Source organism: Somniosus microcephalus, chromosome 1 (genome assembly GCF_052327205.1).
Source record: "Somniosus microcephalus isolate GS21.2 chromosome 1, FLI_Smic_1.0, whole genome shotgun sequence".
In the NCBI taxonomy this organism is placed as follows: domain Eukaryota; kingdom Metazoa; phylum Chordata; class Chondrichthyes; order Squaliformes; family Somniosidae; genus Somniosus; species Somniosus microcephalus.
Window position 1 is genome coordinate 172466651 of NC_140987.1, and position 26531 is coordinate 172493181.

Sequence of the window (26531 nt, forward strand, 5' to 3'; positions counted from 1 at the left end):
TTGTGATGGGGATGGCAACCTGGACATAGCATCAGCATTACTGTGATCAGCTGATCGTCTGAACTCAATGTCATACGTATACGCTGACAAAATCAAAGCCCATCTCTGCATTCGGGCTGCAGCTAAGGTTGGAACTGGGGACTTTGGTTGGAGGATTGCTGTCAGGGCTTATGGTCAGTAACTATGGTAAACTTACGACCAAACAAGTATTTGTGAAACTTCTTGACCCCAAACATCAATGACAAAGCTTCCCTTTCGATCTGTGCATAATTCCGCTCACTGGCACTGAGAGCGCGTGAAGCAAAATCAATTGGTATCTCCTCCCCACTATCTAGTACATGAGAGATCACTGCCCCAACTCCGTATGGAGAGGTGTCACATGCTAGCTTGATCTCCTTAGATACAGCATAGTGAACTAACATGGTACTCTCTACTCACTGGCTTTTACACTCTTTGAATACTGTGTCGCGTTCTTTTGACCACTTCCAAGGGACCTATTTTCTCAACAGCTCATTCAGTGGATGTAACAATGTAGCCAAGTTTGGGAGGAACTTTCCATAATAATTCAAAAGACCCAAACATGATCAAAGCTGAGAGACATTCTTGGGAGTGAGTGCATTTCTGATTGCATCCAGCTTTCCCTTGGTTGGATGTAAACCATCTTTGCCTACTCTGTGCCTAAGTACTCCACTGAGTTTTGAAACAACTCACACTTGTGAGCTGTCACTCGGACTCCATGCTTCTCTCGCCGTTTGAGCACTTCATTCAACACCTCATCATGGATTTGCCTGTTTGGTGCTGAAATGAGTATGTCATCCAAATAATACACTACCCCTTCAATCCCTTGCAAAATTTGGTTCATTACCCCCTGGAATATGTCGGGGGCAGAAGACACTCCAAATGGTAGTCTATTGAACTGATATAGGTCTCGGTGAGTATTTATAGTCAAGCATGACTTGGACTCTTCATCCTAATTCAAGTTGTAGGTAGATGTTTGTCAGATCTAACTTCGAAAAGATCTGGCCACCTGTCAGCGTTGTGAACAAATCTTCCACATTTGGCAACGTATTGGGTAGATTACACTCTAGAACCTGGTTTATGGTTACCTTATAATCGCCACTCAACCTTACCTTACCATCTGACTTGGGTACAACAATGGGTATAGCCCAATTACTCAGATCTACCTTAGAGATAATGTTCTCAGTTTCTAGTCTTTTGAGTTTTGCTCAGCTTTCTCCTTGAGTGCGTAGTGGCATTACTGTATATATGCTTTTAAGTGGTTGCTGTTGTTGGTGTTGTAAAAGTTGTTGTTGTAAATGCTGCCCACGGACACAAAGGTCGCGCTCAACGGAGTTCATGACTCGTTTAGTACAAAAAAAATTAGAAGCAACATTGTACAACACTGGCATCTACCCGACAATGTGGAAAACAGCCCAGGTATGCCCTGTCCACAAAAAGCAGGACAAATCCAATTCAGCCAATTACCGCTCCATCAGTCTACTCTTAATCATCAGCAAAGTGATAGAAGGTGTCGTCAACAGTGCTATCAAGCAGCACTTATTCACCAATAGCCCTGCTCACCGATGCTAAGTTTGGGTTCTGCCAGGACCACTGGCTCCAGACTTCTTTACAGCCTTCGTCCAAACATGGACAAAAGAGCTGAATTCTATAGGTGAGGTGAGAGTGAATACCCTTGACATCAAGGCATCACTTGACCGAGTGTGGTATCAAGGAGCCCTAGTAAAATTGAAGTCAGTGGAATTGGGGAAAACTCTCCACTGGCTGGAGCCATACCTAGCATATATGAAGATGGTTGTGGTTGTTGGTCAATCATCTCGCTGCAGGAGTTCCTCGGGGCAGTGTCCTAGGCCCAACCAGCTTTAGCTGCTTCATCAATGACCTTCCCTTCATCATAGGGTCAGAAATGGGGATTTTGCTGATGATTGCACAGTGTTCAGTTCCATTCTCAGCTCCTCAGATAATGAAGCAGTCCATGCCTGCATGCAGCAAGACCTGGACGACATTCAGGCTTGGGCTGAGAAGTGGCAAGTAACATTTGCACCACACAGTGCCAGGCAATGACATCTCCAACAAGAGAAAGTCTAACCACCTCCCCTTGACATTCAACGGCATTACCATCGCCGAATCCCCCACCATCAACATCCTGAGGGGTCACCATTGACCAGAAACGTAACTGGCCCAGTCACATAAATACTGTGGCAACAAGAGCAGGTCAGAAGCTGGGAATTCTGCGGCAAGTTTCTCATCTCCTGACTCCCCAACGCCTTTCCACCATCTCCAAGGCACAAGTCAGGAGTGTGATGGAATACTCTCCACATGTCTGGATGAGTGCAGTTCCAACAACACTCAAGAAGCTCAATACCATCCAGGACAAAGCAGCCCGCTTGATTGGCACCCCATCCATCACCTTAAACATTCACTCCCTCCACCACCGGCGTACCGTGGCTGCAGTGTGTTCCATCTACAAGATGCACTGCAGCAACTCGCCAAGGCTTCTTTGACAGCACCTCCCAAACCTGTGACCTCTACCACCTCCCAAACCTGTGACCTCTACCACCTCCCAAACCTGTGACCTCTACCACCTCCCAAACCTGTGACCTCTACCACCTAGAAGGACAAGGGCAGCAGGCACGTGGAAACACCATCACCTTCAAGTTCTCCTCCAAGTCACACACCATCCTGACTTGGAAATACAGCAACAGTCCTTCATCTTCGCTGGATCAAAATCCTGGAACTCCCTCCCTAACAGCACTTTGGGAGCACCTTCACCTCACGGACTGCAGTGGTTCAAGAAGGCAGCTCACCACCACCTTCTCAAGGGCAATTAGGAATGGGCAATAAATGCTGGCCTTGCCAGCAACGCCCACATCCCATGAACGAATAAATAAAATTGCCCAAGTTACACACTTTCATACTTAGATGCTGATGAGTGCCAAAGAGCATGGCCTCATGCTTCCTGATGATGTAATCAAAGGGGTGCATATAAATGTGGAGAGGGAGAGAGTAATAGAATTGGAAAGAGAACGATATTGACTTGATTAAAAATAGGAGTAAGATCACATCCGTTCTGGATCTCAGTAAGGTCAGTGAATGAGGTAAGGAACCTTGATAACAGCTGAAGTAGAATGGTAAACATTTTATCCACCGTCTTATCCAAAATTAACTAATGTATTAATAATCATATCTTTTATATCTTTAACAGAGACCTTGCTGCTAGGAACTGTCTTGTAGGTGACAACAATGCACTAAAAATCAGCGATTTTGGCATGTCGCGACAGGAGGATGATGGAATATACTCATCATCTGGCTTGAAGCAGATTCCAATTAAATGGACAGCTCCTGAGGCCCTAAACTACGGTAAAAATTACTTTTATTTTATCTAAACAGTGCAATTATTATGCAGTATATTACAGGTAGACTATCCTTTATCCGAAAACCTCGGGACCAGCCGAGTTTCGGATAAAGGAGAATTTCGGATTTCGGAAGGTGGGTCGGCGGGGGGTCGTGCGCACGACTTACGCTGACGCTCAGCGTAAGTCAGTCGGGGTCGGGGCTGGCGGGGTCGGCGGTTGTCGGGGCCGGGGGGGTCGGCGGTTGTCGGGGTCGGCGGTTGTCGGGGCTGGCGGGGTCGGCGGTTGTCGGGGCTGGCGGGGTCCGCGGGGGGGGGTCCGCGGTTGTCGGGGCTGGCGGGGTCGGCGGTTGTCGGGGCCGGGGGGGCTGGCGGGGTCGGCGGTTGTCGGGGCCGGCGGGGTCCGCGGGGGGGTCGTGCGCACGACTTACCCTTTATCCGAACTTCCGAAACCGGAACCCTCTAAAAACCGAAGGTTTTTTCGTTCGTACGCACAACTTACGCTGAACGAAAAAACCTTCGGTTTTTAGAGGGTTTCGGTTTTCGGAAGTCCGGATAAAGGGTAGTCTACCTGTAGTACTATGGCTACTAATTTGCAGTGACTGAATAAGTCAGATTCCATTGTTGTTGCACGGCATTCTGGGATCTTTGCCAGCATTTCTGGACTCTAATTCCAATATTCTGTCAATTTTTCCTTCAAACTGCCTTGATTATTATACTTATATGTTCCTTCATTTATATGTTGAATTTTAAATCTTACCTTTTTATAAAGTCCCTACAGGATATGCAGCAACATCTGCAGGGAAATTGCAGAGATATACAAGAGCTTATAGAGTGGTGATATTGGGGGACTTTAATTACCCAAATATCGATTGGGATAATGCTAGGGTACAGGGAAAGCAGGGGGAGGAATTTCTGAAATGTGTTCAGGAGAATTTCCTTGACCAGTATGTTCTTAGCCCAACTAGGAAGGAGGCATTGCTGGGGAATGAGGTGGGCCAGGTCGACCAAGTGTCTGAGAGGGAACACTTGGGTACGAGTCATCATCGTACCAAAAGATTTAGATTAGCAATGGAGAGGAGCAAGGAACAATCTTGAGTGGAACTTCTAAACTGAAATAGGGTTAACTTCAATGGGATGCAAAAGGATCTAGCCAGGGTAAAATGGAACCAAAGACTGACAGGAAAAACTGTAATGGAACAATGGGTGATCTTTAAGGAGGAGATGTTCCAAGTACAGGCTAGGTACATTCCAACAAGAGGGAAGGGTAAAGGAACCAAAGCAAGGGCTCCTTGGATGATGAGGGAGATAGAGATGATGAAACAAAAAAAGAGGGTGTAGGATGCATGTCAGGTGAATTCTTCAAGAGAGAATCAGATCAAATACAATAAGTTGAGAGGGGAAGTGAAGATGAAAATAAGATTAGAGAATGTGAGAGTAGAATGGCGGTTAACATAAAAGGGAACCCAAAAATCTTCTATCGGCATGTAAACAGTAAGCGGGTGGTAAGAGGCAGGATGGGGCCTATTAGGAACAAAGAAGGTGATATATGCTCAGAGGCGCAGGGCAAGGCTAGAATACTCAATGAGTACTTTGTATCGGTGTTTACTAAGGAGGTGGATGCTGACAAAATATCGGTCGAAGTGGAAAAGGTAGAAGCAATGGAAGGGGTGAAAATTGATAGACAGTATGTACTAGAAAGGCTGTGTATGCTTAGTGTGGATAAGTCTCCTGGTCCAGATGACTTGCATCCCAGTTGCTAAGGGAATTGGGGGAGGAGATAGCGGAAGGGCTTGCAATAATTTTCCAATCTTCCCTCGATGCGGGGGAGGCGCCTGAGGATTGGAAAGTGGCAAATGTGACACCATTGTTCAAGAAAGGGTGTAAGGACAATCCTAGTAACTAAAGGCCAGTTGGTTTAACATCAGTGGTGGGTAAAGTTTTAGAAACAATAATCAAGGAAAAAATTAACGGGCACTTGGAGAGGCTTAAGCTAATTAAGGAGAGCCAACATGGATTTGTAAAAGGCGGATCATGTTTGACTAATCTAATTGAATTTTTTGATGAAGCAACGGAGGATTGATGAAGGGAATACAATGGATGTTGTCTACATGGATTTTAGGAAGGCATTTGACAAAGTACCACATAGCAGGCTGGTCAACAAAATTGAGCCTCATGGAATAGGTGGGTCAGTGGCAGCTTGGATAAGGAATTGAAACATAGAAACATAGAAGATAGGAGCATGAGTAGGCCATTCGGCTCCTCGAGCCTGTTCCGCCATTTAATGAGATCATGGCTGATCATCCAAATTCAGTACCCTGTCCCTGCTTACTCCCCATATCCTTGGATCCCTTTAGCCTTAAGAAATATATCTAACTCCTTCTTGAATATATTTAATGAATTGGCCTCAACTGCCTTCTGTGGTAGAGAATTCCACAGGTTCACCACTCTCTGGGTGAAGAAATCCCTCCTCATCTCAGCCCTAAATGGCTTACCCCTTATCCTTAGACTGTGACCCCTGGTACTGGACTCCCCCGCCATCGGGAACATCCTTCCTGCATCTAGTCTCTCTAGTCCTGTTAGAATTTTATAAGTTGCAATGAGATCCCCTCTCATTCTTCTAAACTCCAGCGAATATAAGCCTAATCGACCCAATCTCTCCTCATACGTCATTCCTGCCATCCCAGGTATCAGTCTGGTGAATCTTCGCTGCACTCGCTCCATGGCAAGAACATCCTTCCTCAGATAAGACGACCGAAACTGCACACAATACTCATGGTGTGGTCTCACCAAGGCCCTGTACAACTGCAGCAAGACATCCTTGCTCCTGTACTCGAATCCTCTCGCTATGAAGGCCAACATATTATTTGCCTTCTTAACCGCCTGCTGCATCTGCATGCTTACCTTCAGCGACTGGTGCACAAGGACACCCAGGTCTCGTTGCACTTCCCCTTTTCCCAATCTATTGCCGTTCAGATAATCTGTCTTCCTGTTTTTGCCACCGAAGTGGATAACCTTGTATATATCCAAATTATACTGCATTTGCCATGCATCTGCCCAATCACCCAACCTGTCCAAATCATACTGGAGTTTCTCTGCATCCTCCTCACAGCACACACGCCCACCCAGCTTTGTGTCATCTGCAAACTTGGAGATATTACATCTAGTTCCCTCGTCTAGATCATTTATATATACATTGTGAATAGCTGGGGTCCTAGCACCGATCCCTGCGGTACCTCATTAGTCACTGCCTGCCACTCGGAAAAAGACCCGTTTATTCCAACTCTTTGCTTCCTGTCTGCCAACCAGTTCTCTATCCAAGACAGTACCTTACCCCCAATCCCATGTGCTTTAACTTTGCACGCTAATCTCTTATGCAGGACCTTATCGAAAGCCTTCTGAAAGTTCAAATACACCACATCCACTGGTTCTCCCTTATCTATTCTACCAGTTACATCCTCAAAAAATTCCAGTAGATTAGTCAAGCATGATTTACCTTTTGTAAATCCATGTTGACTTTGTCCGATCCTGTCACTGTTTTCCAAGTGCTCTGTTATTACATCTTTTATAATGGACTCTAGAATATTTCCCATTACCGATGTCAGCCTTACCGGTCTATAATTCCCCGTTTTCTCTCTACCACCTTTTTTAAATAGTGGGGTTACATTAGCTATCCTCCAATCCAAGGGAACTGTTCGAGTCTATAGAATTTTGGAAGATGACCAGCAATGCATCTACTATTTCTAGGGCCACTTCCTTAAATACCCTAGGATGTAGATTATCAGGCCCTGGGGATTTATCAGCCTTCAATCCCGTCAATTTCCCTAACACCATTTCCCTACAAATACTGATTTCATTCAATTCCTCCCTCTCATTAGACCCTATGTTTCCCAACATCTCTGGGAGGTTATTTTTGTCACAGAAATCACAGAAACCCCACAGTGCAGATAGAGGCCATTTCGGCCCATCGAGCCTGCACCGACACATATCCCACCCGATCCCTGTAACCCCTACACCAACACATATCCCACCCTATCCCTGTAACCCCACGTATTTAATCCCCCTAACACTAAGGGTCAATTTATCATAGCCAATCAACCTAACCCGCACATCTTTGGACTGTGGGAGGAAACCGGAGCACCCGGAGGAAACCCACGCAAACACGGGGAGAATGTGCAAACTCCACACAGACAGTCGCCCGAGGCCAGATTCGAACCCGGGTCCCTGGCGCTGTGAGGCAACAGTGCTAACCACTATGCCTCCTCCTTTGTGAAGACAGAACCAAAGTATGTATTTAATTGGTCTGCCATTTCTTTCTTCTCCATTATAAATTCCCCTGATTCTGACTGCAAGGGACCTACGCTTGACTTCACCAATCTTTTTCTCTTCACATATCTATAGAAGCTTTTACAGTCAGTTTTTATGTTCCTTTCCAGCTTACTCTCATAATCTATTTCCCCCCTCTTAATTAATCCCTTTGTCCTCCTTTGCTGAATCCTAAACTGCTCCCAATCCTCAGGTTTGCTGCTTTTTCTCGCCAAATTATATGTCCTCTCCTCGGATCTTATGCTATCCCTAATTTCCCTTGTTAGCCACGGTTGGCTTAAGGACAGGAAACAGCGAGTTGTGGTAAATGGCTGTTTTTCAGACTGGAAGATGGTAGACAGTGGTGTTCCCCAGGGGTCAGTGCTGGAGCCACTGCTTGTTTTTGATATGCATGAATGACCTGGATATTAGAATACAGAGTAGAATTTCTAAATTTGCCGATGACACCAAACTTGGGGTGTGGCAAACAATGAGGATGATACCAATTGACTGCAACAGGACATAGAAAGGCTAGCAGAATGGGCAGACAAGTGGCAGATGGAATTTAATTCAGAGAAGTGTGAGGTGATGCATTTTGGCAGAGGGAACAGGGAGAGGCAATATACAGTTAATGGCATAGTTTTAAAGAGTGTGCATGGACAGAGGGACCTGGGAGTTAATGTGCATAGGTCCCTGAAGGTGGCTGGACATATTGAGAGTGTGGTTAGCAAAGCATATGGGATCTTGGACTTCATAAATAGAGGTATTGAGAACAGAAGTAGAGAAGTTATGCTGAACCCTTATAAAGCGCTGGTTAGGCCACAACTGGAGTGTTGTGTCCAGTTCTGGTCATCACACTTCAGGAAGGATGTGAAGGTCCTTGAGAGGGTGCAGAGGAGATTTACCAGAATTGTTCCAGGGATGGGGGAATCTTAGCTACAAGGACAGGTTGGAGAAGCTGGATTTGTTTTCATTAGAGCAAAGGAGGTTGAGGGGTGATTTGATAGCGGTGTACAAGATTATGACGGGTTTGGATAGGCTAGACAGGGAAAGGCTGTTCCCACTAGTTGATGGTACAAGGACTAGAGGATACAGAGTTAAGGTTTTGGACAAGAGATACAGGGGGGAAGTGAGGAAAAAATGTTTTACGCAGTGAGTGGTGAGGACCTGGAACCCGCTGCTGACGGAAGTGATGGAAGTGGAGACACTCGGGTAGATTTTGCCGAACCTGTCGGGAAGAAGGCGGGACTTCCCCTTTCGGGTTTTTGACCCGCCTACTTCGATGTCCGGCCAATCCGCGCGATTTTCCCTTGTTGAGCCCGCCGAGCGGGCTCAGCAGACCAATTAAAAGCCACCTGGCAGCAGGTGACGTCACAGACTGAAATTTCATCTGTCAAGAGTCCTTGACAGATGAAAAATCAGCGTTTGACAGCTGTTTGAAGCTGTGAAACACTGACAGTCTGAGTTCTGACATGAGTCATTCTGCACAGACTCAGTTAGAACTCACACCGGCACTCAAAGCTGAAGGCTGTCACTTTTGACAGATCGCAGCCGTTCAACTTTAAGTTCCGGCTGAGTGATGCGCTCCCGACGGCTACAGGAAGAAAGGCTGTGAAGGTAAGTACAGGTAAGTAAAAGTTCTTTACACACTTTAGAGACACCAAACACACTTACCTTTGCACTCATGCACCCATCACTCACCTGAGCGCCGACATCGCGACCCCGCCAACTCCTTCAACCCGACAGCCTGCCTGCTCTACCTCAAAATAGGGATTAGGCTAAAAACTGCCTGTTAACAGGCAGTTAATTGGCACTAATCCCTTCCCGCCTGGTTTCGGCGGGTCCCAGTGCGGGCGGGTACCCGCCGCCCCTGAAACTTACGTGGGGTAGGGTTTTGGGCGAGATGGTGGCAGGACCCCCAAATTCGGGATTTCCCCCCCCCCCCCACATGCCTGAAACCTCGCCTGACGGCTCCCCGAAAATCTAGCCCTCAGTGTTTTCAAGGGGAGACTGGATAGGCACTTGAGAAAAATAAACTTACAGGGCTACGGGGATAGAGCGGGGGAATGGGACTGACTGGATTGCTCTACACAGAGTTAGCACGGACTCGATGGCCCGAATGGCCTCCTTCTGTGCCGTTATGACTCTATGATAGGCAACATGTACCAGGCTGGAGATGTGTAGTTTGTGTTTCGTAGCACTGTGGAGGATAGGGTTGTAGTAGCACTGCCTTGTGCTTTGGAGATTGACAGTCTGAGCATGTGCAGTGTACAAATTTCCCACTATACAGCAGCAGGATTCTTTCAGTGGAAAAGTAGATCTCTTCTGGAGCAAATTGATTTCTGAGATTCTTGGAGTTCTTCCAGAGGCGGCCCTGTGTTTTGACAGGACTGGAACAGGAGTTTGACAGCACAACAGCCAGGGCCAGTAATTTCCATCATTTGTCCCTTATTCACACAGCTGTACTAATTACAGTAATATCAAAAAGTATAAACAAAGCATAGCTGTCAATATTCAGCCTTTGGCTTTGTGAAAAGTTTTCAAATTTCGATTCAGTTTTTTGTTGGGAAAATACATTCAAAAATAATTTTCCAACATGAGAAATGACACAAGTAAAGGAAAATATTCTATTAACTGAATATATAATCAGTATTTTAAAATTGCATGTGTCAAATAATTGTTTTTGAATTCTAATACAGTAGAACATAGTTGTGGTTAAGCCCATCTCTCATTATAATCTCTCTCATTTTGACATGCCTCCTCTCTCAACTAAAAATGTGAAATTTTGTGTAAAATTAATTCTGCACTTTGTTTTCAAATCATTTGGAAAAACTCATAGATCTCCTTGTGGTGCAAAAGGATTCATCTTTCCACTTGCAGTGAAAGAATTCAACTGGTATATAACAGGAGTGCACACTGCACATACTCAGACTGTGGCATCTCCTTTCAGCTGACAGCGTAATATATCTAGATGAAAAATAACAATTCCAACCCCAGGTTTTTCAGGGAGGCAGAGGCCCTGAAGTGAAAACATTAGTGATGTACACAGACACAAAAGACAGTTTTATAGTTAATTTTAATCATGTTTTGAAATGTCCAATATTTATGTCATTATTATCTTATAGACCTTATTTTGGACATTCTAATTTTGGATTTTTTTGGAGAGATTTTATTTGTTCTGCTTAGCTATATTTCTAAAAATTGTTAGTATTTTGTAACTACTAAGTTGTGATTTATTGAATATGAAATTTGAGCAAATCTAAAATCTGTTTGCTGAAGTGGGACACAATGTGAAAGGGGTGTGTGTTATCAAAGCACTTTATATTACAGATTTTTTATATATGTACAAACAGCACACCTTTTGAAATGCTGGCAGATCATTTGCTCAAATGTTGTATTCATAAAGCAGCAACAAATCATAACTGAGAGGAAATGTACCAATCAGCAAGCAAAAAGAAAGCCATTTTGTTTTCTGCACTAACCTGAGTACTTTGTTCATTGTTTGTGGGGAGATCTCTTATAAACATCTTTCCAAATCTTTTTATTGGAAATGTACACCCACATCACTTCCACACTGACCACCCAGCTCTACATCTCTACCACCTCTTTTGACCATTCCACTGCATCAATGTTGTCAGATTGCTTGTCTGATGGCCAGTTTTGGATAAGCTGTAATTTCCTCCTGTTAAACGTTGGAAATATTGAAGCCATTATCTTTAGCCCTCATCACAAACTCCATACCTTTGCCACCGATTCCATCCCTGTCCTCAGCCACTGTCTCAATCTGAACCAGACTGTTCACAACCTCAGCATCCTATTCGGCCCCAAGCTGAGCTTCTGACACCATGTTCTCTCCATCACAAAGACAGCCTATTTCGACCTCCGTAGCGTTCCCTGCCTCTGCTCATCTTCCACTAAAACCGTCACCCATGTTTTTGTCACCTCCAGAATTAACTATTCCAATGCTTTCCTGGCCAACCTCCCATCCTCCAACTTCTATAATCGTCAGCTGAACCAAAGCTCTGCTGCTCATATCCTATCTCACACCAAGTCCCACTCACCCATCATCCCTCGACTCGTTAACCTACATTGGCTCCCAGTCCCCCCAACACCTAAATTTAAAATTCTGATCCTCATGTTCAAATCCCTTCATGGCCTTGAACCTCACACTATCTTTGTAACTTCCTCCAGCCCTACACTTCCTTCCCTCTGCCCCGCCCCATATTCCTCTGGCCTCTTGTGCATTCCTCTCTCGCTTCGCCCCACCATTGGTGGCTGTGCATTCAGATACGTATCCCCCTGCTCTGGAATTCGCTCGCTAAACCCCTCCTCCTCTTCTTCCTTTAAGACCCTCCTTAAAACCCACTGGTTTGACCAAGCTTTGATCGCCCCTCCTAATAGCACCTTCTTTTGCTAGGCGCCATTTTCTTTTTTGAAGCACCATGGACATTTTTCTATGTTAATGGTCCTATGTAATTGCAAATTGTTATTTTCGTTCATACAGGGAGTGAGCAGGACAGTAGGATTGGTTTTAGATTGCTCTAGCAAAAAACCCAGTCCAGACACGCTGGGCTAAATGGCCTTCCTCTATGCTGTAAACTTTTATGCTAATTTTCACACTTTGCCAACAAATTACAACCAAGGAAATATGGAGAAATATATAAATTAAAAGTCAGGAGCACATCTGTTAAAAAAAAAACTAGCAATGAGACACGATTCCTGACCTCATTGAATGGAGGAACAGGCATGAGGGGCTGAATGGCCTACTACAGTTAGCAAAATCTACCAGTATCAAAGGAGAACCGATCAAATCACTCTAAATATTTTCTGAAAACCCTTCCAGCTCTCATCCTACCTCCTCCACTAAGCTGAGCACTGACTACTGGAAATAATGTTTGGAACATAATGAACATAATTTCTTGTAAATGTAGTAATTTTTATTAGTTGAGATTAAAATTAGCAGGCTACAGTTTACAGCATATAGTCCTTGTACAGCTTTGTAAATTCTTCTGTGCATTTGCATTACTTTGGTCAGTGTGTCATGTCATCTTATCTATAAATGAATTCATCTATTTAAACAAAATTCGGAAGAGATTCCCGATCAGCACTGAAGTGTGGTACTGAACCGTACAGTCTAATAAGGTCACAGATTGAAACAATGTCCATGCTGAGTTAGCTGGTCTCAGTCGGGGCACTACAGTTGACCTCAACACCCCAAGCTATGGAGAGAAAATATCATCCAGGGTTCCTGCTCCTGCTAAGCAGTCGTGCCTGCTACAAGTGTCCGGGCGTGGACTTTGGATGAACATATGACAGTGATGCTATGCATGGTTGTATCACCTGTCAACACTTATTGTCTACATTTGCACATGAAGGAGAGCCACCTGAGCAAGGTCCTGGAGGGAAGAACTGTATCCAGCAAGAGTTGGCATCTTTATGAGAGACAAAGAAAAAAGACCATTTAGCCCATCTTGCTGCACTCACTAAAAAAATTCGTGCAGATAATGTAGCCTTCTCTAGACTTTTATAATAAATTCAAGTTTATCTGCTTTTAAGTACTGTTTATAAGGCAAAAAAAATCAATTTTTCCAATGCACAAAATAGATGAAGAGACTTTTGACAAACTGTTCTGTCACATAGGGCGATACAGTTCAGAGAGTGATGTGTGGAGCTATGGGATACTCCTGTGGGAAACATTCAGCTTGGGAGTGTGTCCATATCCTGGAATGACCAATCAGCAGGCACGAGAACAGGTTGAAAAAGGTACAGTTATTAGCATCAATATTAAAAGCTTAATACTGACACCGTACTACATACAGATCTCTGAGTAGTTATATTTTGGGCTTGTATTGCTTCTTCTTTGTATTTTTCTGTGATTTGTAAGCAGTGTAAGCTGCCTTTACTTCTTCTCCCTATGTGGGGTGGTGTAAAAGCCTTTTGTTACATATACAATATAGAAAGAAATCTGCTTTGAAGACCATCTTATGTCAGTTCCTAAAACATATGTGTTGCAGAATTGAGCCTAAATGAAGAGATATGAGAGATCCCATCCCAAGACTGGGTGTTGTATGTAATTTTGTAAAGGGATAAGTGAGCAGGTTGGGCATGGAATTAGGACTACTGCACGTGTGGAGGATAAACAGCAACTTGGGCTGATTGGCCTGTTTCTCTGTTATAAACAAGCTTGACTATCATGATCACTGCAGGAGGAGATGGAGTTTAGTATTGTGCTATAACGCATACTAAACCCACATTTCCCATCAGCTACAGATTATTTTTCTGTAATGCTCTAGTGATGATAGCACAGATCCTTTTAGTTTCTCCTTATGTGAATGTTTGCTGCACTGCTCTCAATTATTAGTTTCCACAAAAACCCAAAAGGAACGAAACCTACATTTAATTTTTTTTTAATTCCCACTTCTATCAACACTTTTCTAGTTTCACTATTAGAATGAGGTAAACACTGCTTTTGTCCACCAACATGAGAACTGCAAATGGCATCGTGACATGTCTACCACTTCCAGACACAGAATTGTAGTTGAAGTAGGAAAGAAACAAATACTAACATTATAAAGCAACAAACATTATTATAAAATAAGAACTGGTAGAAGGGAATGATTTCTGTAATCCAGCCGAATCCCTGGCCTGCTACCAGTGAGTATGAACTTCTTGTGATATTGTTCAAACTCTTCTATTAGAATACAACCAAATAATCATTTCCCTCAATTCCATCATTCTCCATGCAATTAGTAGTCTAAACACCTTGCGTGGTGTTTCATTATAGATTGAATCTGCCTTATCTAGTTAAAACTTCATTCATTCACTGTCATTCCTGTGAATGCTAAATACGTTTGGAGGGAAAGAAGTGTGTTGAAAATTATAGTAAATACTTAGAGTGGCTGTAAATGACTTGCACTTGTAGTGTGCTGTGACAGCTAATCTTAATGGATTTATAACATGGAGGATTTAGTGGCAGACATGGAATCAAAATAAAGTGTCCATAAAATGCAGATGTTATGCTGTCGACGCAGTGTACACGCACAGAACTAAAATAGAGAAAAGGTGATGACCCTTGGAAATTATAGGGGAGCAATTGGACCTTGCTTTGCCCGTTTTTCGGGTGTGAAATAGGTCCACAGCCTACCAACAGTCGACAATTGCACGCAACCAAAACACACACACTTGCTTGTTGGTCATCATATTAGTTAGAGTGCCTGTTAGTCATCATGGGCACCTGTCTGAAACAAGCATTAGGCCCATTGCCTATGCAAATGCATGACGTAACGTCTGTTTCAGGTCCCATTTGCTAAATTGGATCACGTCTGACCACATCATGTGCCGTGCATGCCACAGTTAGTTTTCTCTGGCCTTAAACAACCAAATCAGCTGTTTATAAAGGAGCTACTGGAGACTGCTACCAAGAAAATAAGTTTAAAAAATGTTTCACTTATCTGAATGTGGAGCTAGGAGGAGCAGGAGCCTCCTGGCTCCACAATGAAATTGCGGTCCTGCGGGCCACCGCTCACTCCCCTCCTGATCTACTATAAGTTACAGATATGAAATGATCCGCCTTATAAACCCATCCATGATTCCTGCATTGCTAGAGCTACAAAATAAAAGTTTTAACAAAATTAATGTAAATTATAATAATTATAATACCCTTCAGAGAGAGATCCAGCTTTTACTTACAAATATTGAGTAAACAGACCGTTCAGTCAGGCTGAAGGTTTTTATAATGAGGACCACAAACTCTGGCTTACATCTTTCCTTCTGCACCAAACATCTCTGCAAGAGCGCTTAATTTATTAAAGAGCTCCAGCTTATCTATCTTGTCAAAATTCAGCACCTTTTATCCAGAACTCCCTTTTGCAGTCAAACGATGGTACATTACTTCCAAGATTGCCCTCCTTTAAATTAACTTTTAGTCTGCTGTTCTTGTTTTTATTTTCTCTCAGATGCACACAAACAGCTTCAACCACCTCAACCAATCAGAACATAATATAAAATAATATGAAGTAACTGAACATACATGAGCAATGTGAATTCTTAACCCTTCCCTCTTTCAATTTCATATCATTCATAAACATATTCTATGGAAGGTTTGACCTAACTTAAATAGGCCACGTGTGTATGTGTTTGATTTTCAGATGTGAAAATTAGTGGGCAGCCACTCCCAGAAACAACTGTCCAATTGAAAAAGGGGTGGGTGCCCATCCTAGCATGAAATGTTACTCTGCAGAGAGTAGACTTAGTCATAGAGTCATAGAGTAATACAGCACGGATAGAGGCCCTTCGGCCCATCGTGTCCGCGCCGGCCATCAAGCCCTGTCTAATCTAATCCCATATTCCAGCATTTGGCCCCGTAGCCTTGTGCCCTATAAAAGACAAGCAATATTTCACTTAAATCGCCTGCATACATCAGAGTAGCACAACAACGGGAGATCATTGCTGTTTTAAGAAGATGCTTTAAAACTGTTGCAGGTTACAGGATGTCGGCACCGCAGAAATGTCCCGAGGAAATCTATAACATAATGCTGAGATGCTGGGAATACAAACCAGAAAACCGACCAAATTTCAGCGATGTACACAAAGAACTCTTGTGTATCAAGAAGAAGATAACGTAGTGACAGAGAGTAAATGCTGACTGTAGGAAATTCAGTTATTGAAAAAATCAGGAGTCACAAGATATCATTTTTCCTCCAATATATTGTAATTAAAGTTATGTACGCTTGTTGTATTGCATCAGCATATTTTTGTTGCAATTTATAAACATTTGTTTCCTGTTTTGGTTTTGGCCTATAAATATTTGTATGGTACATCATGGAGAAAAGGCTTCTCAAAGCATTAAAAAGACACTAATTGCCAAATATTTTCACGCCTAATATCAAGAATAAGTAAAATTCTACAGTGATCATTTTCATAAAATTTAAATAGATAAAGCACAGCTGGTTATGGTGCGTGTACTTCGTGCTATTGAAATGCAATACAAAGATTTTCTGTGACGCTGATCCTGAAGCTGGCCTATTTTAAATTAGTATTGTAGAACTTAAATAATATTTACCACAGACTACCAGGAAAAATAGGTTCCTGGGACAGGGTGATTCTTCCCACGTATTTTGAAAAGCACTGAACTGTCCAGATCGGGCATATAAAACATGAGAAATACCAGCAAGAGGCCTGTATGGTAATCTTTATACTATAAATGTGCCTGTGCACAGAATTCTTTGAGTTGCAGTTGTTGCAAACGTTGGAATAAGCCTTCCATGATGTGCCTGAGATTCCAAAGTACTGTACAGTGCAAGTGTCATCTTTATAAAAAAAAAAAAAAAATTAATATTGTTCTTTGGTTTACTTCAGTTTTGAGATCTTTGATCTTATTAGCTTGCAAATGCACCTTGTAGTCTGACTGTTAAAAATGTTTGAACATTTTGTGAGCAGTACTGGGCTTTTGGCCAATCTTTAACAGGAACAATATTGTTTTGTTGTCCATATATCATTGCTGATAAGTTAACCCTTTGAGTATTAACTAACCTTTCCTGCTTTCAGAGAATCTGAAATAATGATTTCTATTAATTTCTAATGATGAATCATTTAAAATAGGATTAGAGAAGCATGCAGAACCATGCAGTGTTTCTTAATTCATAACTGCTCAGAAATAATCTTCCAAATTATAACTGTAGTTTTTGATTTTGGTGGCTAATTACAATGCTCAAAAGATCATACAGAAGCTAAATAGCTGGATATATTTTGTCTTGTCACAGATTAGAAAGGAACACACCTCTTGTCAACACTAGTGTTGCCATTCTGATTCAGTGATGACATACACCATTTCATTATTATTTAAATTGTATATACCCTATTATAGAGGGGACTTATGATTCTGTTGCTTTAGCATACACATAAACCCCCATAACCAGCATTTGTTGCTAATGTGGCACAGACTTGTGCATGGCTTGAAGGGGTGCAAAGTCAACTGGAGACCACTCTACAGAATGAGTCATATCCAACGTTCCCTGTAAGCTGCGCTTTGTTCTGCACGGCCTGTTTCTTTTAATCCCTTTAAAGCATGCAATGTAAAAGCCAGTGAGCGGTCTGCGCAGGACCTTTCCCATTACCGCGCAGCTTAGAGGGAACATTGGTCACATCACCTCACTCTGTTGCTGTGGCAAAGCTTTCAATGTGAATTTATGCAGCCAGCACACAGGTATCAGCTTCTGGCATTGATGTGAACATCAGACGACTACAAGAGGCCATAATAACTGAGTTGTAATGAAGCTGTGATGTTTCAGAGCTTAATACATTTATCATGCCTTCATGGATATCTGATGCAGTGCTTTAAGGCTGGTTCCAATTTCTGTTTTCCACATTTACCTCCTCTACCTTGCTCCGACCATATTAAGAATTGTAAAAAATTTCAAAACTCCTAACACACAGTCCAAGAGAACATTTATTTCAGAAAATATTACTGTGATAAAGATTCACTGGCATGACACTAAACCAGTCTCGTACTCATGAAGCAAGAGTTACTGAATCGTCTAGATTCACAAGTGGGTCCTGTATGCTTCACTAGTCATGGATTGTTACATGTTTTGCTCCACATCTGAATCTTTGTCTAAAATGATGTTGAACATTATGGTGTTCGGAGATGATTACAGCACACTGATCTGCAGTGCTCTTGAAAATCTCATTTATTGGACTGTAGAACTAAAGTCTGTACTGATATGTAGTAACAAACATCAAACACTTTGAAATCCTGTACTGTAAATCATAATTTTATTGGCTATGTTTGCAATATTTCCAAAACTACAGGTTTAACATTTCCATGGTTTTGTTTTTCAAATATGTTTACAAAGTATGAACTGATGTACCTTTCAGTTTGTTTAATGTGTTTATTCAATTTTGATCTTTGACAAGTTTGAAATTTGCGGAAAATAATGTGATTTGCAGTACTTTTAAAACTAAACCTATCTTGTAAACATCAGTACAATATATAGGAATTTTATGGATTCAGATTCAATGGAATTACTGTATTAATAGAAACTAAATAAGCTGTCCTTAGTATATTTTAAGTACTTTGTGCAGCATTTACTGAAATTTTTTTAACATTGTTATTTAACAGCCTTTCTACTGATTTTATTTGAAGTGTTGTAGCTAATCCATTGAAAGGGCTTTCATTTTAAAAAGAATGAAGTTTACGTTTATGCCGCAATACTTCTACAGACATAGTAAATATTTAATTGCCTTCATTGCACTGTTTCAAGGCAAGTTCAGCTTTACACATGGAAAATGAATGCTCGACAAGTTCCACAGAAAATGTTTCAGTGCAGTAAATGGGAACATTAAATGTTTACAGAAATATCAGTATTTTTAAACAGGTGATCTGGGTGCTGCAGAGGAGTTGCAATTTTACTCGAAAATCACGCTATCCTTTTGTGATCAACCTTGTAAACTGAGTGTAGTCACAGTAAAGTCAGTAAATTCCCTTAGGTTGGGAAAATGGTTCTGTTGCCAAACCAATTCCAGAGTGATCATAGATGCTGTAAGCAGACTTTGATTTTATTGTGGGCAGCATGCTATTATACCATGCTTGCATTCCGAAGTAATGTGCAAACCACGTCATAAAATATATTTTCAATTCAGGACAAAATGCCATATAGTCACATTTGGACAACATGAATAGAATTATCCAGCCATTGGTGGAAATTATTAAAACACACCGTCTCTAATTTAAATGCTTTTATATACATGTAAATTCATATTCAGATGAAAGTAATACGTGCATGATAGAATTCAACTGTGTATTTTGAATTTCATATCGCTTTTTGTGGCAATGAAAATGCCATTTCTGAATATCTACAACATTAGAATCCTAAGCCAGATGCTACACATTACAGTAGACGTGCCTGGCAACTACCTTTGGGAGAGAGCTCAAGTGGTCTCCCAGTACAGGTTACAAATCTTGTTACAGTAGTAGATGGGACTGATATTTGGTTTAATCTGTGAAGACAGATGAGATTTTACATTGAATTGGTAAATATAAACTGGAGAAAAAAAATGTGCGAGATTGTATATATCATTGTACCATATGAGTACCATAATGTGCCACAGCTCAAACCCTAATAATGTTTTCAATCTTGTGGTACAGGGAGTTAACTGCTGACCTTTCAACAATGCAGCCTAAGTTTGAAACCAGCCCAGATTAATGGGAGGAAACTCCTCTCTATGCTGCCTGTATAGGTTCTATGTGACATGAGTTTGAATAGTCTGAACCTTTATTCTGGTTGGCACAAACCCACATGGTTTATCTTCTGTATTGTTGCATTCACTCTAACAAAATACAAAGAATACGCCTGGCCCTTTGCTCTGATGTTGATGTGACTATATATACATTTCAGAATGTTTTGGTTATTTTTTTCTTTTTTAATCAGTGTTTCAGTATAAAGAGTTAATCTTGCCTGATGTCCCATTGTTCTCAGCTTTCACGCTGCCACAGGTAATAAGCCTCCAATTTCCTGCTGTGTGCCATACATATTGTCTTTATACTAACCAAATGGTAATTTTGCTGCCATTTAACTTATAACTCCTGCCAGTAATAATGAATGAAAGAGCAAGCTGTATTGTGCTTTTCAAAAGCCCCATTGGAGTTTCATTTTGTGCCACAATAAAGATCAGAATTCTGAATTTTTATAAAAATGCACCTTTTCTTTTTCTAATGTTAAGCTTCTGTGTTTTAAAAGAAAATAAAGCAAACTTTCAACACTGGAACTATGTGATTCTTTTAAATGTCTTAAACTTTCTGTCAAAGGCTAAAATGTACTTTTAAAAGTAAATGTTCACTTTAAATTTAAAGTGTTACTTTTAAGGATGTATAATATTTCTGCCCCAAAACTATACAATGAAAATCAGACTGAATTCTGATGTGTCCAATGGGGGAGTAATGTTCAAAATATCACAGACAGAAATACTTGTGTCTCTTGTAATTTTTTTAACACAATCCTGTGTTGTAACATTTATTTATTTTGTACTTTTTTTTACAGTGAATTTACAGGGATTTTGAAATGATTTATCAGTTATCATATTCTCTGTATTCCGTGCTCTTGTGAATTGCAGACTTGTTCCCGAACTGCTTCTGTGTCATATTGGACCAAATACCACTAACAAGTCTGTTGTTGATATTTATACTGTAATCTCTTAATAAACAGAATGGACTGTCAGCATTATTGTCGTCTCTTTTTTCAGCAATATTGGAAAATTGCCTTCTGCTGCAAAGTGCAACACCAGGCCAAACTCTTATACATAACTAATTACTTCACACATTAATTCTGTTTATTAACCTGTTTGTTTTGCCTAGTTTAATGTATTCCTGACCTAATGCCATAGTACAGGTTAGATTAGAAGTGATATTTCTTTGCTGTGAAGTGAAGTAAATAATTTGTTTTTAAAATGGAATTGTCACCATGGTAATGACTCTTGAAAACACTTAACTATATCTGTATATATAGAGGAGTGCACAGTGATTTATAGTGTGCTGTGTTGGGGTAATTGCATCACTGATTACTTCTGATATAAATAATCTCAAACATAATGCTGAGATAGTCCTGACCAATGGGAAAACATACCTTATGTACATGACGATATACATGCTCAATGCTCACTACATATTTGTTCATGGGATCTGGGCATCGCTGACAAGGCCAGCATTTATTGTCCATCCCTAGTTACCCTTCAAAAGGTGGTGGTGAGCCGCCGCCTTGAACCACTGCAGTCCTTGTGGTGAAGGTACTCCCACAGTGCTGTTAGGCAGGGAGTTCCAGGATTTTGACCCAGCGATGATGAAGCAATGGCGATATACTTCCAAGTCAGAATGGTGTGTGACTTGGAGGGGAACTTGGAGGTGGTGGTGTTCCCATGCGCCTTGTGGTAAACCACTGTTATTGTTGTTCACCGTTGTTGTTGTTGTTGCACACTGTTGTACCTATGCATGTCTCTGCTGGCTCCGCCCCTGGCTCCACCCACAGGCCCAAGTATAAAGGTGATTGCTCTGCAGCCCCCTGCCTTCTTGGAACCCAGTCAACCACGAGAGGCATGCTCTGTTCTTTGCTAATAAAAGCCTTTAGTTACTCTCCGAACTCTCCGTCTTTTATGAGTAATTGATAGCGCATCAATTTTATTAGCAAAATCAAGAATGACAAGATCTTGAGGTGGAGAATCGAACTCTCCACCTACAATTACGATATCTTGTACCGGCCCGGGAAACTCAATGAGCCCCCAGATGCCCTATCACGTGGTACATGCGCCAACGCGCAGGTCGATAGACTGAAGACCCTCCACAATGACCTCTGCCACCCGGGGGTCACCAGGTTTTTTCACTTCATCAAATCCCGTAACCTGCCCTACTCCATCGAGGAGGTCAGGACCATGACCAGGAACTGCCAAATCTGTGCCGAGTGCAAACCGCATTTTTACAGGCCAGACAGAGCAAGCCTGATCAAAGCCACGCGCCCCTTTGAACGGCTGAGCGTCGATTTTAAAGGGCCCCTCCCCTCCTCCGACCGCAATGTGTACTTCCTCAACATAATTGACGAGTACTCCCGTTTCCCGTTTGCCATCCCTTGCTCAGACATGACCAGTACCGCGGTCATTAAATGTCTGAATGACCTCTTCGCCTTGTTCGGTTTCCCTAGCTATATTCATAGCGACAGGGGCTCATCCTTTATGAGCGACGAACTTCGGCAGTACCTGCTCTCGAGAGGTATTGCTACAAGCAGGACCACCAGCTACAACCCCCGAGGTAATGGCCAGGTGGAAAGGGAGAATGCGACGGTCTGGAAGGCATTCCTTTTAAACTTGAAATCTAAGGGCCTTCCGACCTCTCGCTGGCAGGAAGTCCTCCCTGCGGCGCTCCATTCCATTCGGTCACTGCTCTGTACAGCCACCAATGCTACCCCTCACGAGAGAATGTTCTCCTTCCCCAGGAAGTCCACATCGGGGATCTCGTTACCGACATGGCTGACTTCTCCAGGACCCGTCCTACTGCGGAAGCACGTGAGGTCCCATAAGACGGACCCCCTGGTCGAGAGGGTGAGCCTCCTCCATGCCAACCCTCAGTATGCTTACGTGATGTACCCGGACGGGCGGGAGGACACAGTCTCCATACGAGACCTCGCACCTTCGGGTGCTCCCGAAACACCTCCCTCGCCACCCACCACTACCCACGCCTACCCCCAGTACGCTTACGTAGCGTACCCGGACGGGCGGGAGGACACCGCCCCCACATGAGATCTCGCACCTTCGGGCGCCCCTGAAACACTACCATTGCCATCCACCACTACCCACAACCCAACCCCGCTAGGCGGCATGCCGCAGCCCCAGGACCCGTCATTGACCACCCAACCACTCAATGAGACGCCAGATTCAACGTTGGATGCTGCACCATCACCGCCGCCACCACGACGATCAGGACGGCATACAAGGCCACCTGATAGACTTACTTACACGAACCTTTAGTACACTTCACCCCGCCGGACTCAATTTTAAACAAGGGGTGAATGTGGTAAACCACTGTTATTGTTGTTCACCGTTGTTGTTGTTGCACACTGTTGTACCTATGCATGCCTCAGCATGTCTCTGATGGCTCCGCCCCTGGCTCCACCCACAGGCCCAAGTATAAAGGTGATTGCTCTGCAGCCCCCTGCCTTCTTGGAACCCAGTCAACCACGAGAGGCATGCTCTGTTCTTTGCTAATAAAAGCCTTTAGTTACTCTCCTAACTCTCCGTCTTTTATGAGTAATTGATAGCGCATCACGCCTGCTGCCCTTGCCCTTCTAGGTGGTAGAGATCATGGGTTTGGGAGGTGCTGCCAAAGAAACCTTGGCAAGTTGCTGCTCTTGTAGATGGTACACACTGCAGCCACGGTACGCCAGTGGTGGAGGGAGTGAATGTTTAAGGTGGTAGATGGGGTGCCAATCAAGTGGGCTGCTTTGTCTTGGATGGTATCGAGCTTCTTGAATGTTGTTGGAGCTGCACTCATCCAGGCAAGTGGAGAGTATTCCATCACACTCCTGACTTGTGCCTTGTAGATGGTGGAAAGGCTTTGGGGAGTCAGGAGGTGAGACACTCTCCGCAGAATAACCAGCCTCTGACCTCTTGTAGCCACAGTATTTATGTGGCTGGTCCAGTTAAGTTTCTGGTCAATGGTGACCCCCCCCAGGATATTGATGGGAGATCCGGCGATGGTAATGCCGTTGAATGTCAAGGGGCGGTGGTTAGATGCTCGCTTATTGGAGATGGTCATTGCCTGGCACTTGCGTGGCACGAATGTTACTTGCCACTTATCAGCCCAAGCCTGAATGTCGTCCAGGTCTTGCTGCATGCGGGCATTAACTGCTTCATTATCTGAGGAGTTGCGAATGGCATTGAACACTGTGCAGTCATCAGCTAACATCCCCACTTCTGACCTTATGATAGAGTCAAGGTCCTTGATGAAGCAGCTGAAGATGGTTGGGCGTGGGACACTGCCCTGAGGAACTCCTGCAGTGATGTCCTGGGGCTGTGGTGATTGACCTCCAACCACCACCCTTTCTGCTAGGTATGACTCCAGTCAGTGGAGAGTTTTCCCCCCCGATTCCCATTGACTTTAGTTTTACTAGGGCTCCTTGATGCCACACTCGGTCAAATTCGGTCAAATGCTGCCTTGATGTCAAGGGCAGTCACTCTCACCTCACCTCTGCAATTCTGCTCTTTTGTCCATGTTTGGACCAAGGCTGTAATGAAGTCTGGAGCTGAGTGGTCCTGGCAGAACCCAAACTGGGCATCAGTGAGAGGTTATTAGTGAATAAGTGCTGCTTGATAGCACTGTTGATGACACTTTGCTGATGATTGAGAGTAGACTGTTAGGGCGGTAATTGGCTGGGTTGGATTTGTCCTTTTTGTGGACAGGACATACCTGGGCAGTTTTCCACATTGTCGGATAGATGCCAATGTTGTAGCTGTACTGGAACAGCTTGGCTAGAGACGTGGCTAGTTCTGGAGCACAAGTCTTCAGCACGACAGCCGGGATGTTGTCGGGGCCCACAGTCTTTGCTGTATCCAGTGCACTCATCCGTTTCTTTATATCATGTGGAGTGAATTGAATTGGCTGAAGACTGGCTTCTGTGATTTTGGGGTCATCAGGAGGAGGCCGATATGGATCATCCACTCGGCACTTCTGGCTGAAGATGGTTGCAAACGCTTCAGCCTTGTCCTTTACACTCACGTGCTGGGCTCCACCATCACTGAGGATGGGGATATTCATGGAGCCTCCTCCTCCCGTTAATTGTTTAATGGTCCACCACCATTCACGACTGGATGTGGCAGGACTGCAGAACTTTGATCTGATCCGTTGATTGTGGGATCGCTTAGCTCTCTCTATAGCATGCTGCTTCTGCTTTTTACCATGCATGTAGTCCTGTGTTGCAGCTTCCCCAGGTTGGCACTGCATTTTTAGGTAAGCCTGGTGCTGGTCCTGGCATGCTCTTCTACACTCCTTATTGAACCATTGTTGGTCCCCTGGCTTGATGGTAATGGTAGAGTGAGGGATATGCCAGGCTATGAGGTTACAAATTGTGGTGGAATACAATTCTGCTGCTGCTGTAACCCACAGCGCTTCATGGATGCCCGGTTTTGAGCTGCTAGATCTGTTCTGAATCCCATTTAGCACAGTGGTAATGCCACACAACACAATGGAGGGTAGATTGATGAGGATGAGGTCAAGTAGGTTTTTCCTTCATTGGTTCTCTCAAAACCTTTCATAGGCCCCAGACTGGCAGCTGTGTCCTGCAGGATTTGGCCGGCTTGGTCAGTAGTGGTGCTACCGAACCACTCTTGGTGATGAACATTGAAGTCCCCCACCCAGAGTACATTCTGTACCCTTGCTACTCTCCGTGCTTCTTCCAAGTGGTGTTTAACATGGAGGAGTACTGATTCATCCGCTGAGGGAGGGCGGTAGGTGGTAATCAGCACTTTATTCCTTGCCCATGCTTGACCTGAAGCCATGAGACTTCAATGTTGAGGACTCCCAGGGCCACTCCTTCTCGACTGTATACTACTGTGCCGCCACCTCTGGTGGGTCTGTCCTGCCGATGGGACAGGACATACCCAGGGATGGTGATGGATGGGGTGCCGATGTCATCTCAGTAGCCAGTGCCGAGATCTAGTAATCCAAAGGCCTGGACTAATGATCTGGAGACGTGAGTTCAAACCCCACCGCAGCAGCTGAGGAATTTAAATTCAGTTAATTAAATAAAATAAATCTGGAATAAAAAGCTACTATCAGTAATAGTGACCATGAAACTATCGGATTGTTGTAATAACCCATCTGGTTCACTAATGTCCTTTAGGGAAGGAAATCTGCCGTCCTTACCTGGTCTGGATTATATGTGACTCCAGACCCACAGTGGTTGCCCTCTGCAATGGCCTAAAAACCGCTACAAAAAACAAGAATTAAAAAACTGGACAGACCACGTGACAGTTTTTATATTCTTGTTTTTTAGGCCATTGACATTGCTTCTGTCATCTGTACTTCACCTGCCATCTATTCCATCAATATGGGTACGCTTTATACTTTCTCACCTTGGTCCTCAGAATCTGACCGTGATCAGCCCCAACACCAGCATCACCAGGCACACCAGCAGCACCAACCTTTTCCGCAATCACCTGATGCTGCACAGGGCATCAGCACCCAACCACATTACTGCCCGGGACGCCAGGGATGGCCTCACCATGGCCACACATACTTCACTTGATGCTGCACACCCTGGCTGCCACATGATGCGCCAGGTTAGCACCACCAGACCAGTTTCTTTCAATTGTCCAGGAA

At 43.5% G+C, this 26531-nt stretch overlaps 1 protein-coding gene across 1 annotated transcript in view; it reads left to right on the top strand.

The window, feature by feature from the left end:
• The window catches only part of fer (fer (fps/fes related) tyrosine kinase), a 334586-nt gene extending 313697 nt beyond the window's left edge, over positions 1-20889 (top strand). Inside the window, exons 13-15 of the mRNA XM_085987508.1 lie at positions 3224-3378; positions 13316-13438; positions 16157-20889. Coding sequence (XP_085843634.1) covers positions 3224-3378; positions 13316-13438; positions 16157-16299 — 421 coding nt within the window. The 3' untranslated portion in view covers positions 16300-20889. The remainder of the gene's footprint in view (positions 1-3223; positions 3379-13315; positions 13439-16156) is intronic.
• The last annotated feature ends 5642 nt before the right edge of the window (positions 20890-26531 follow it).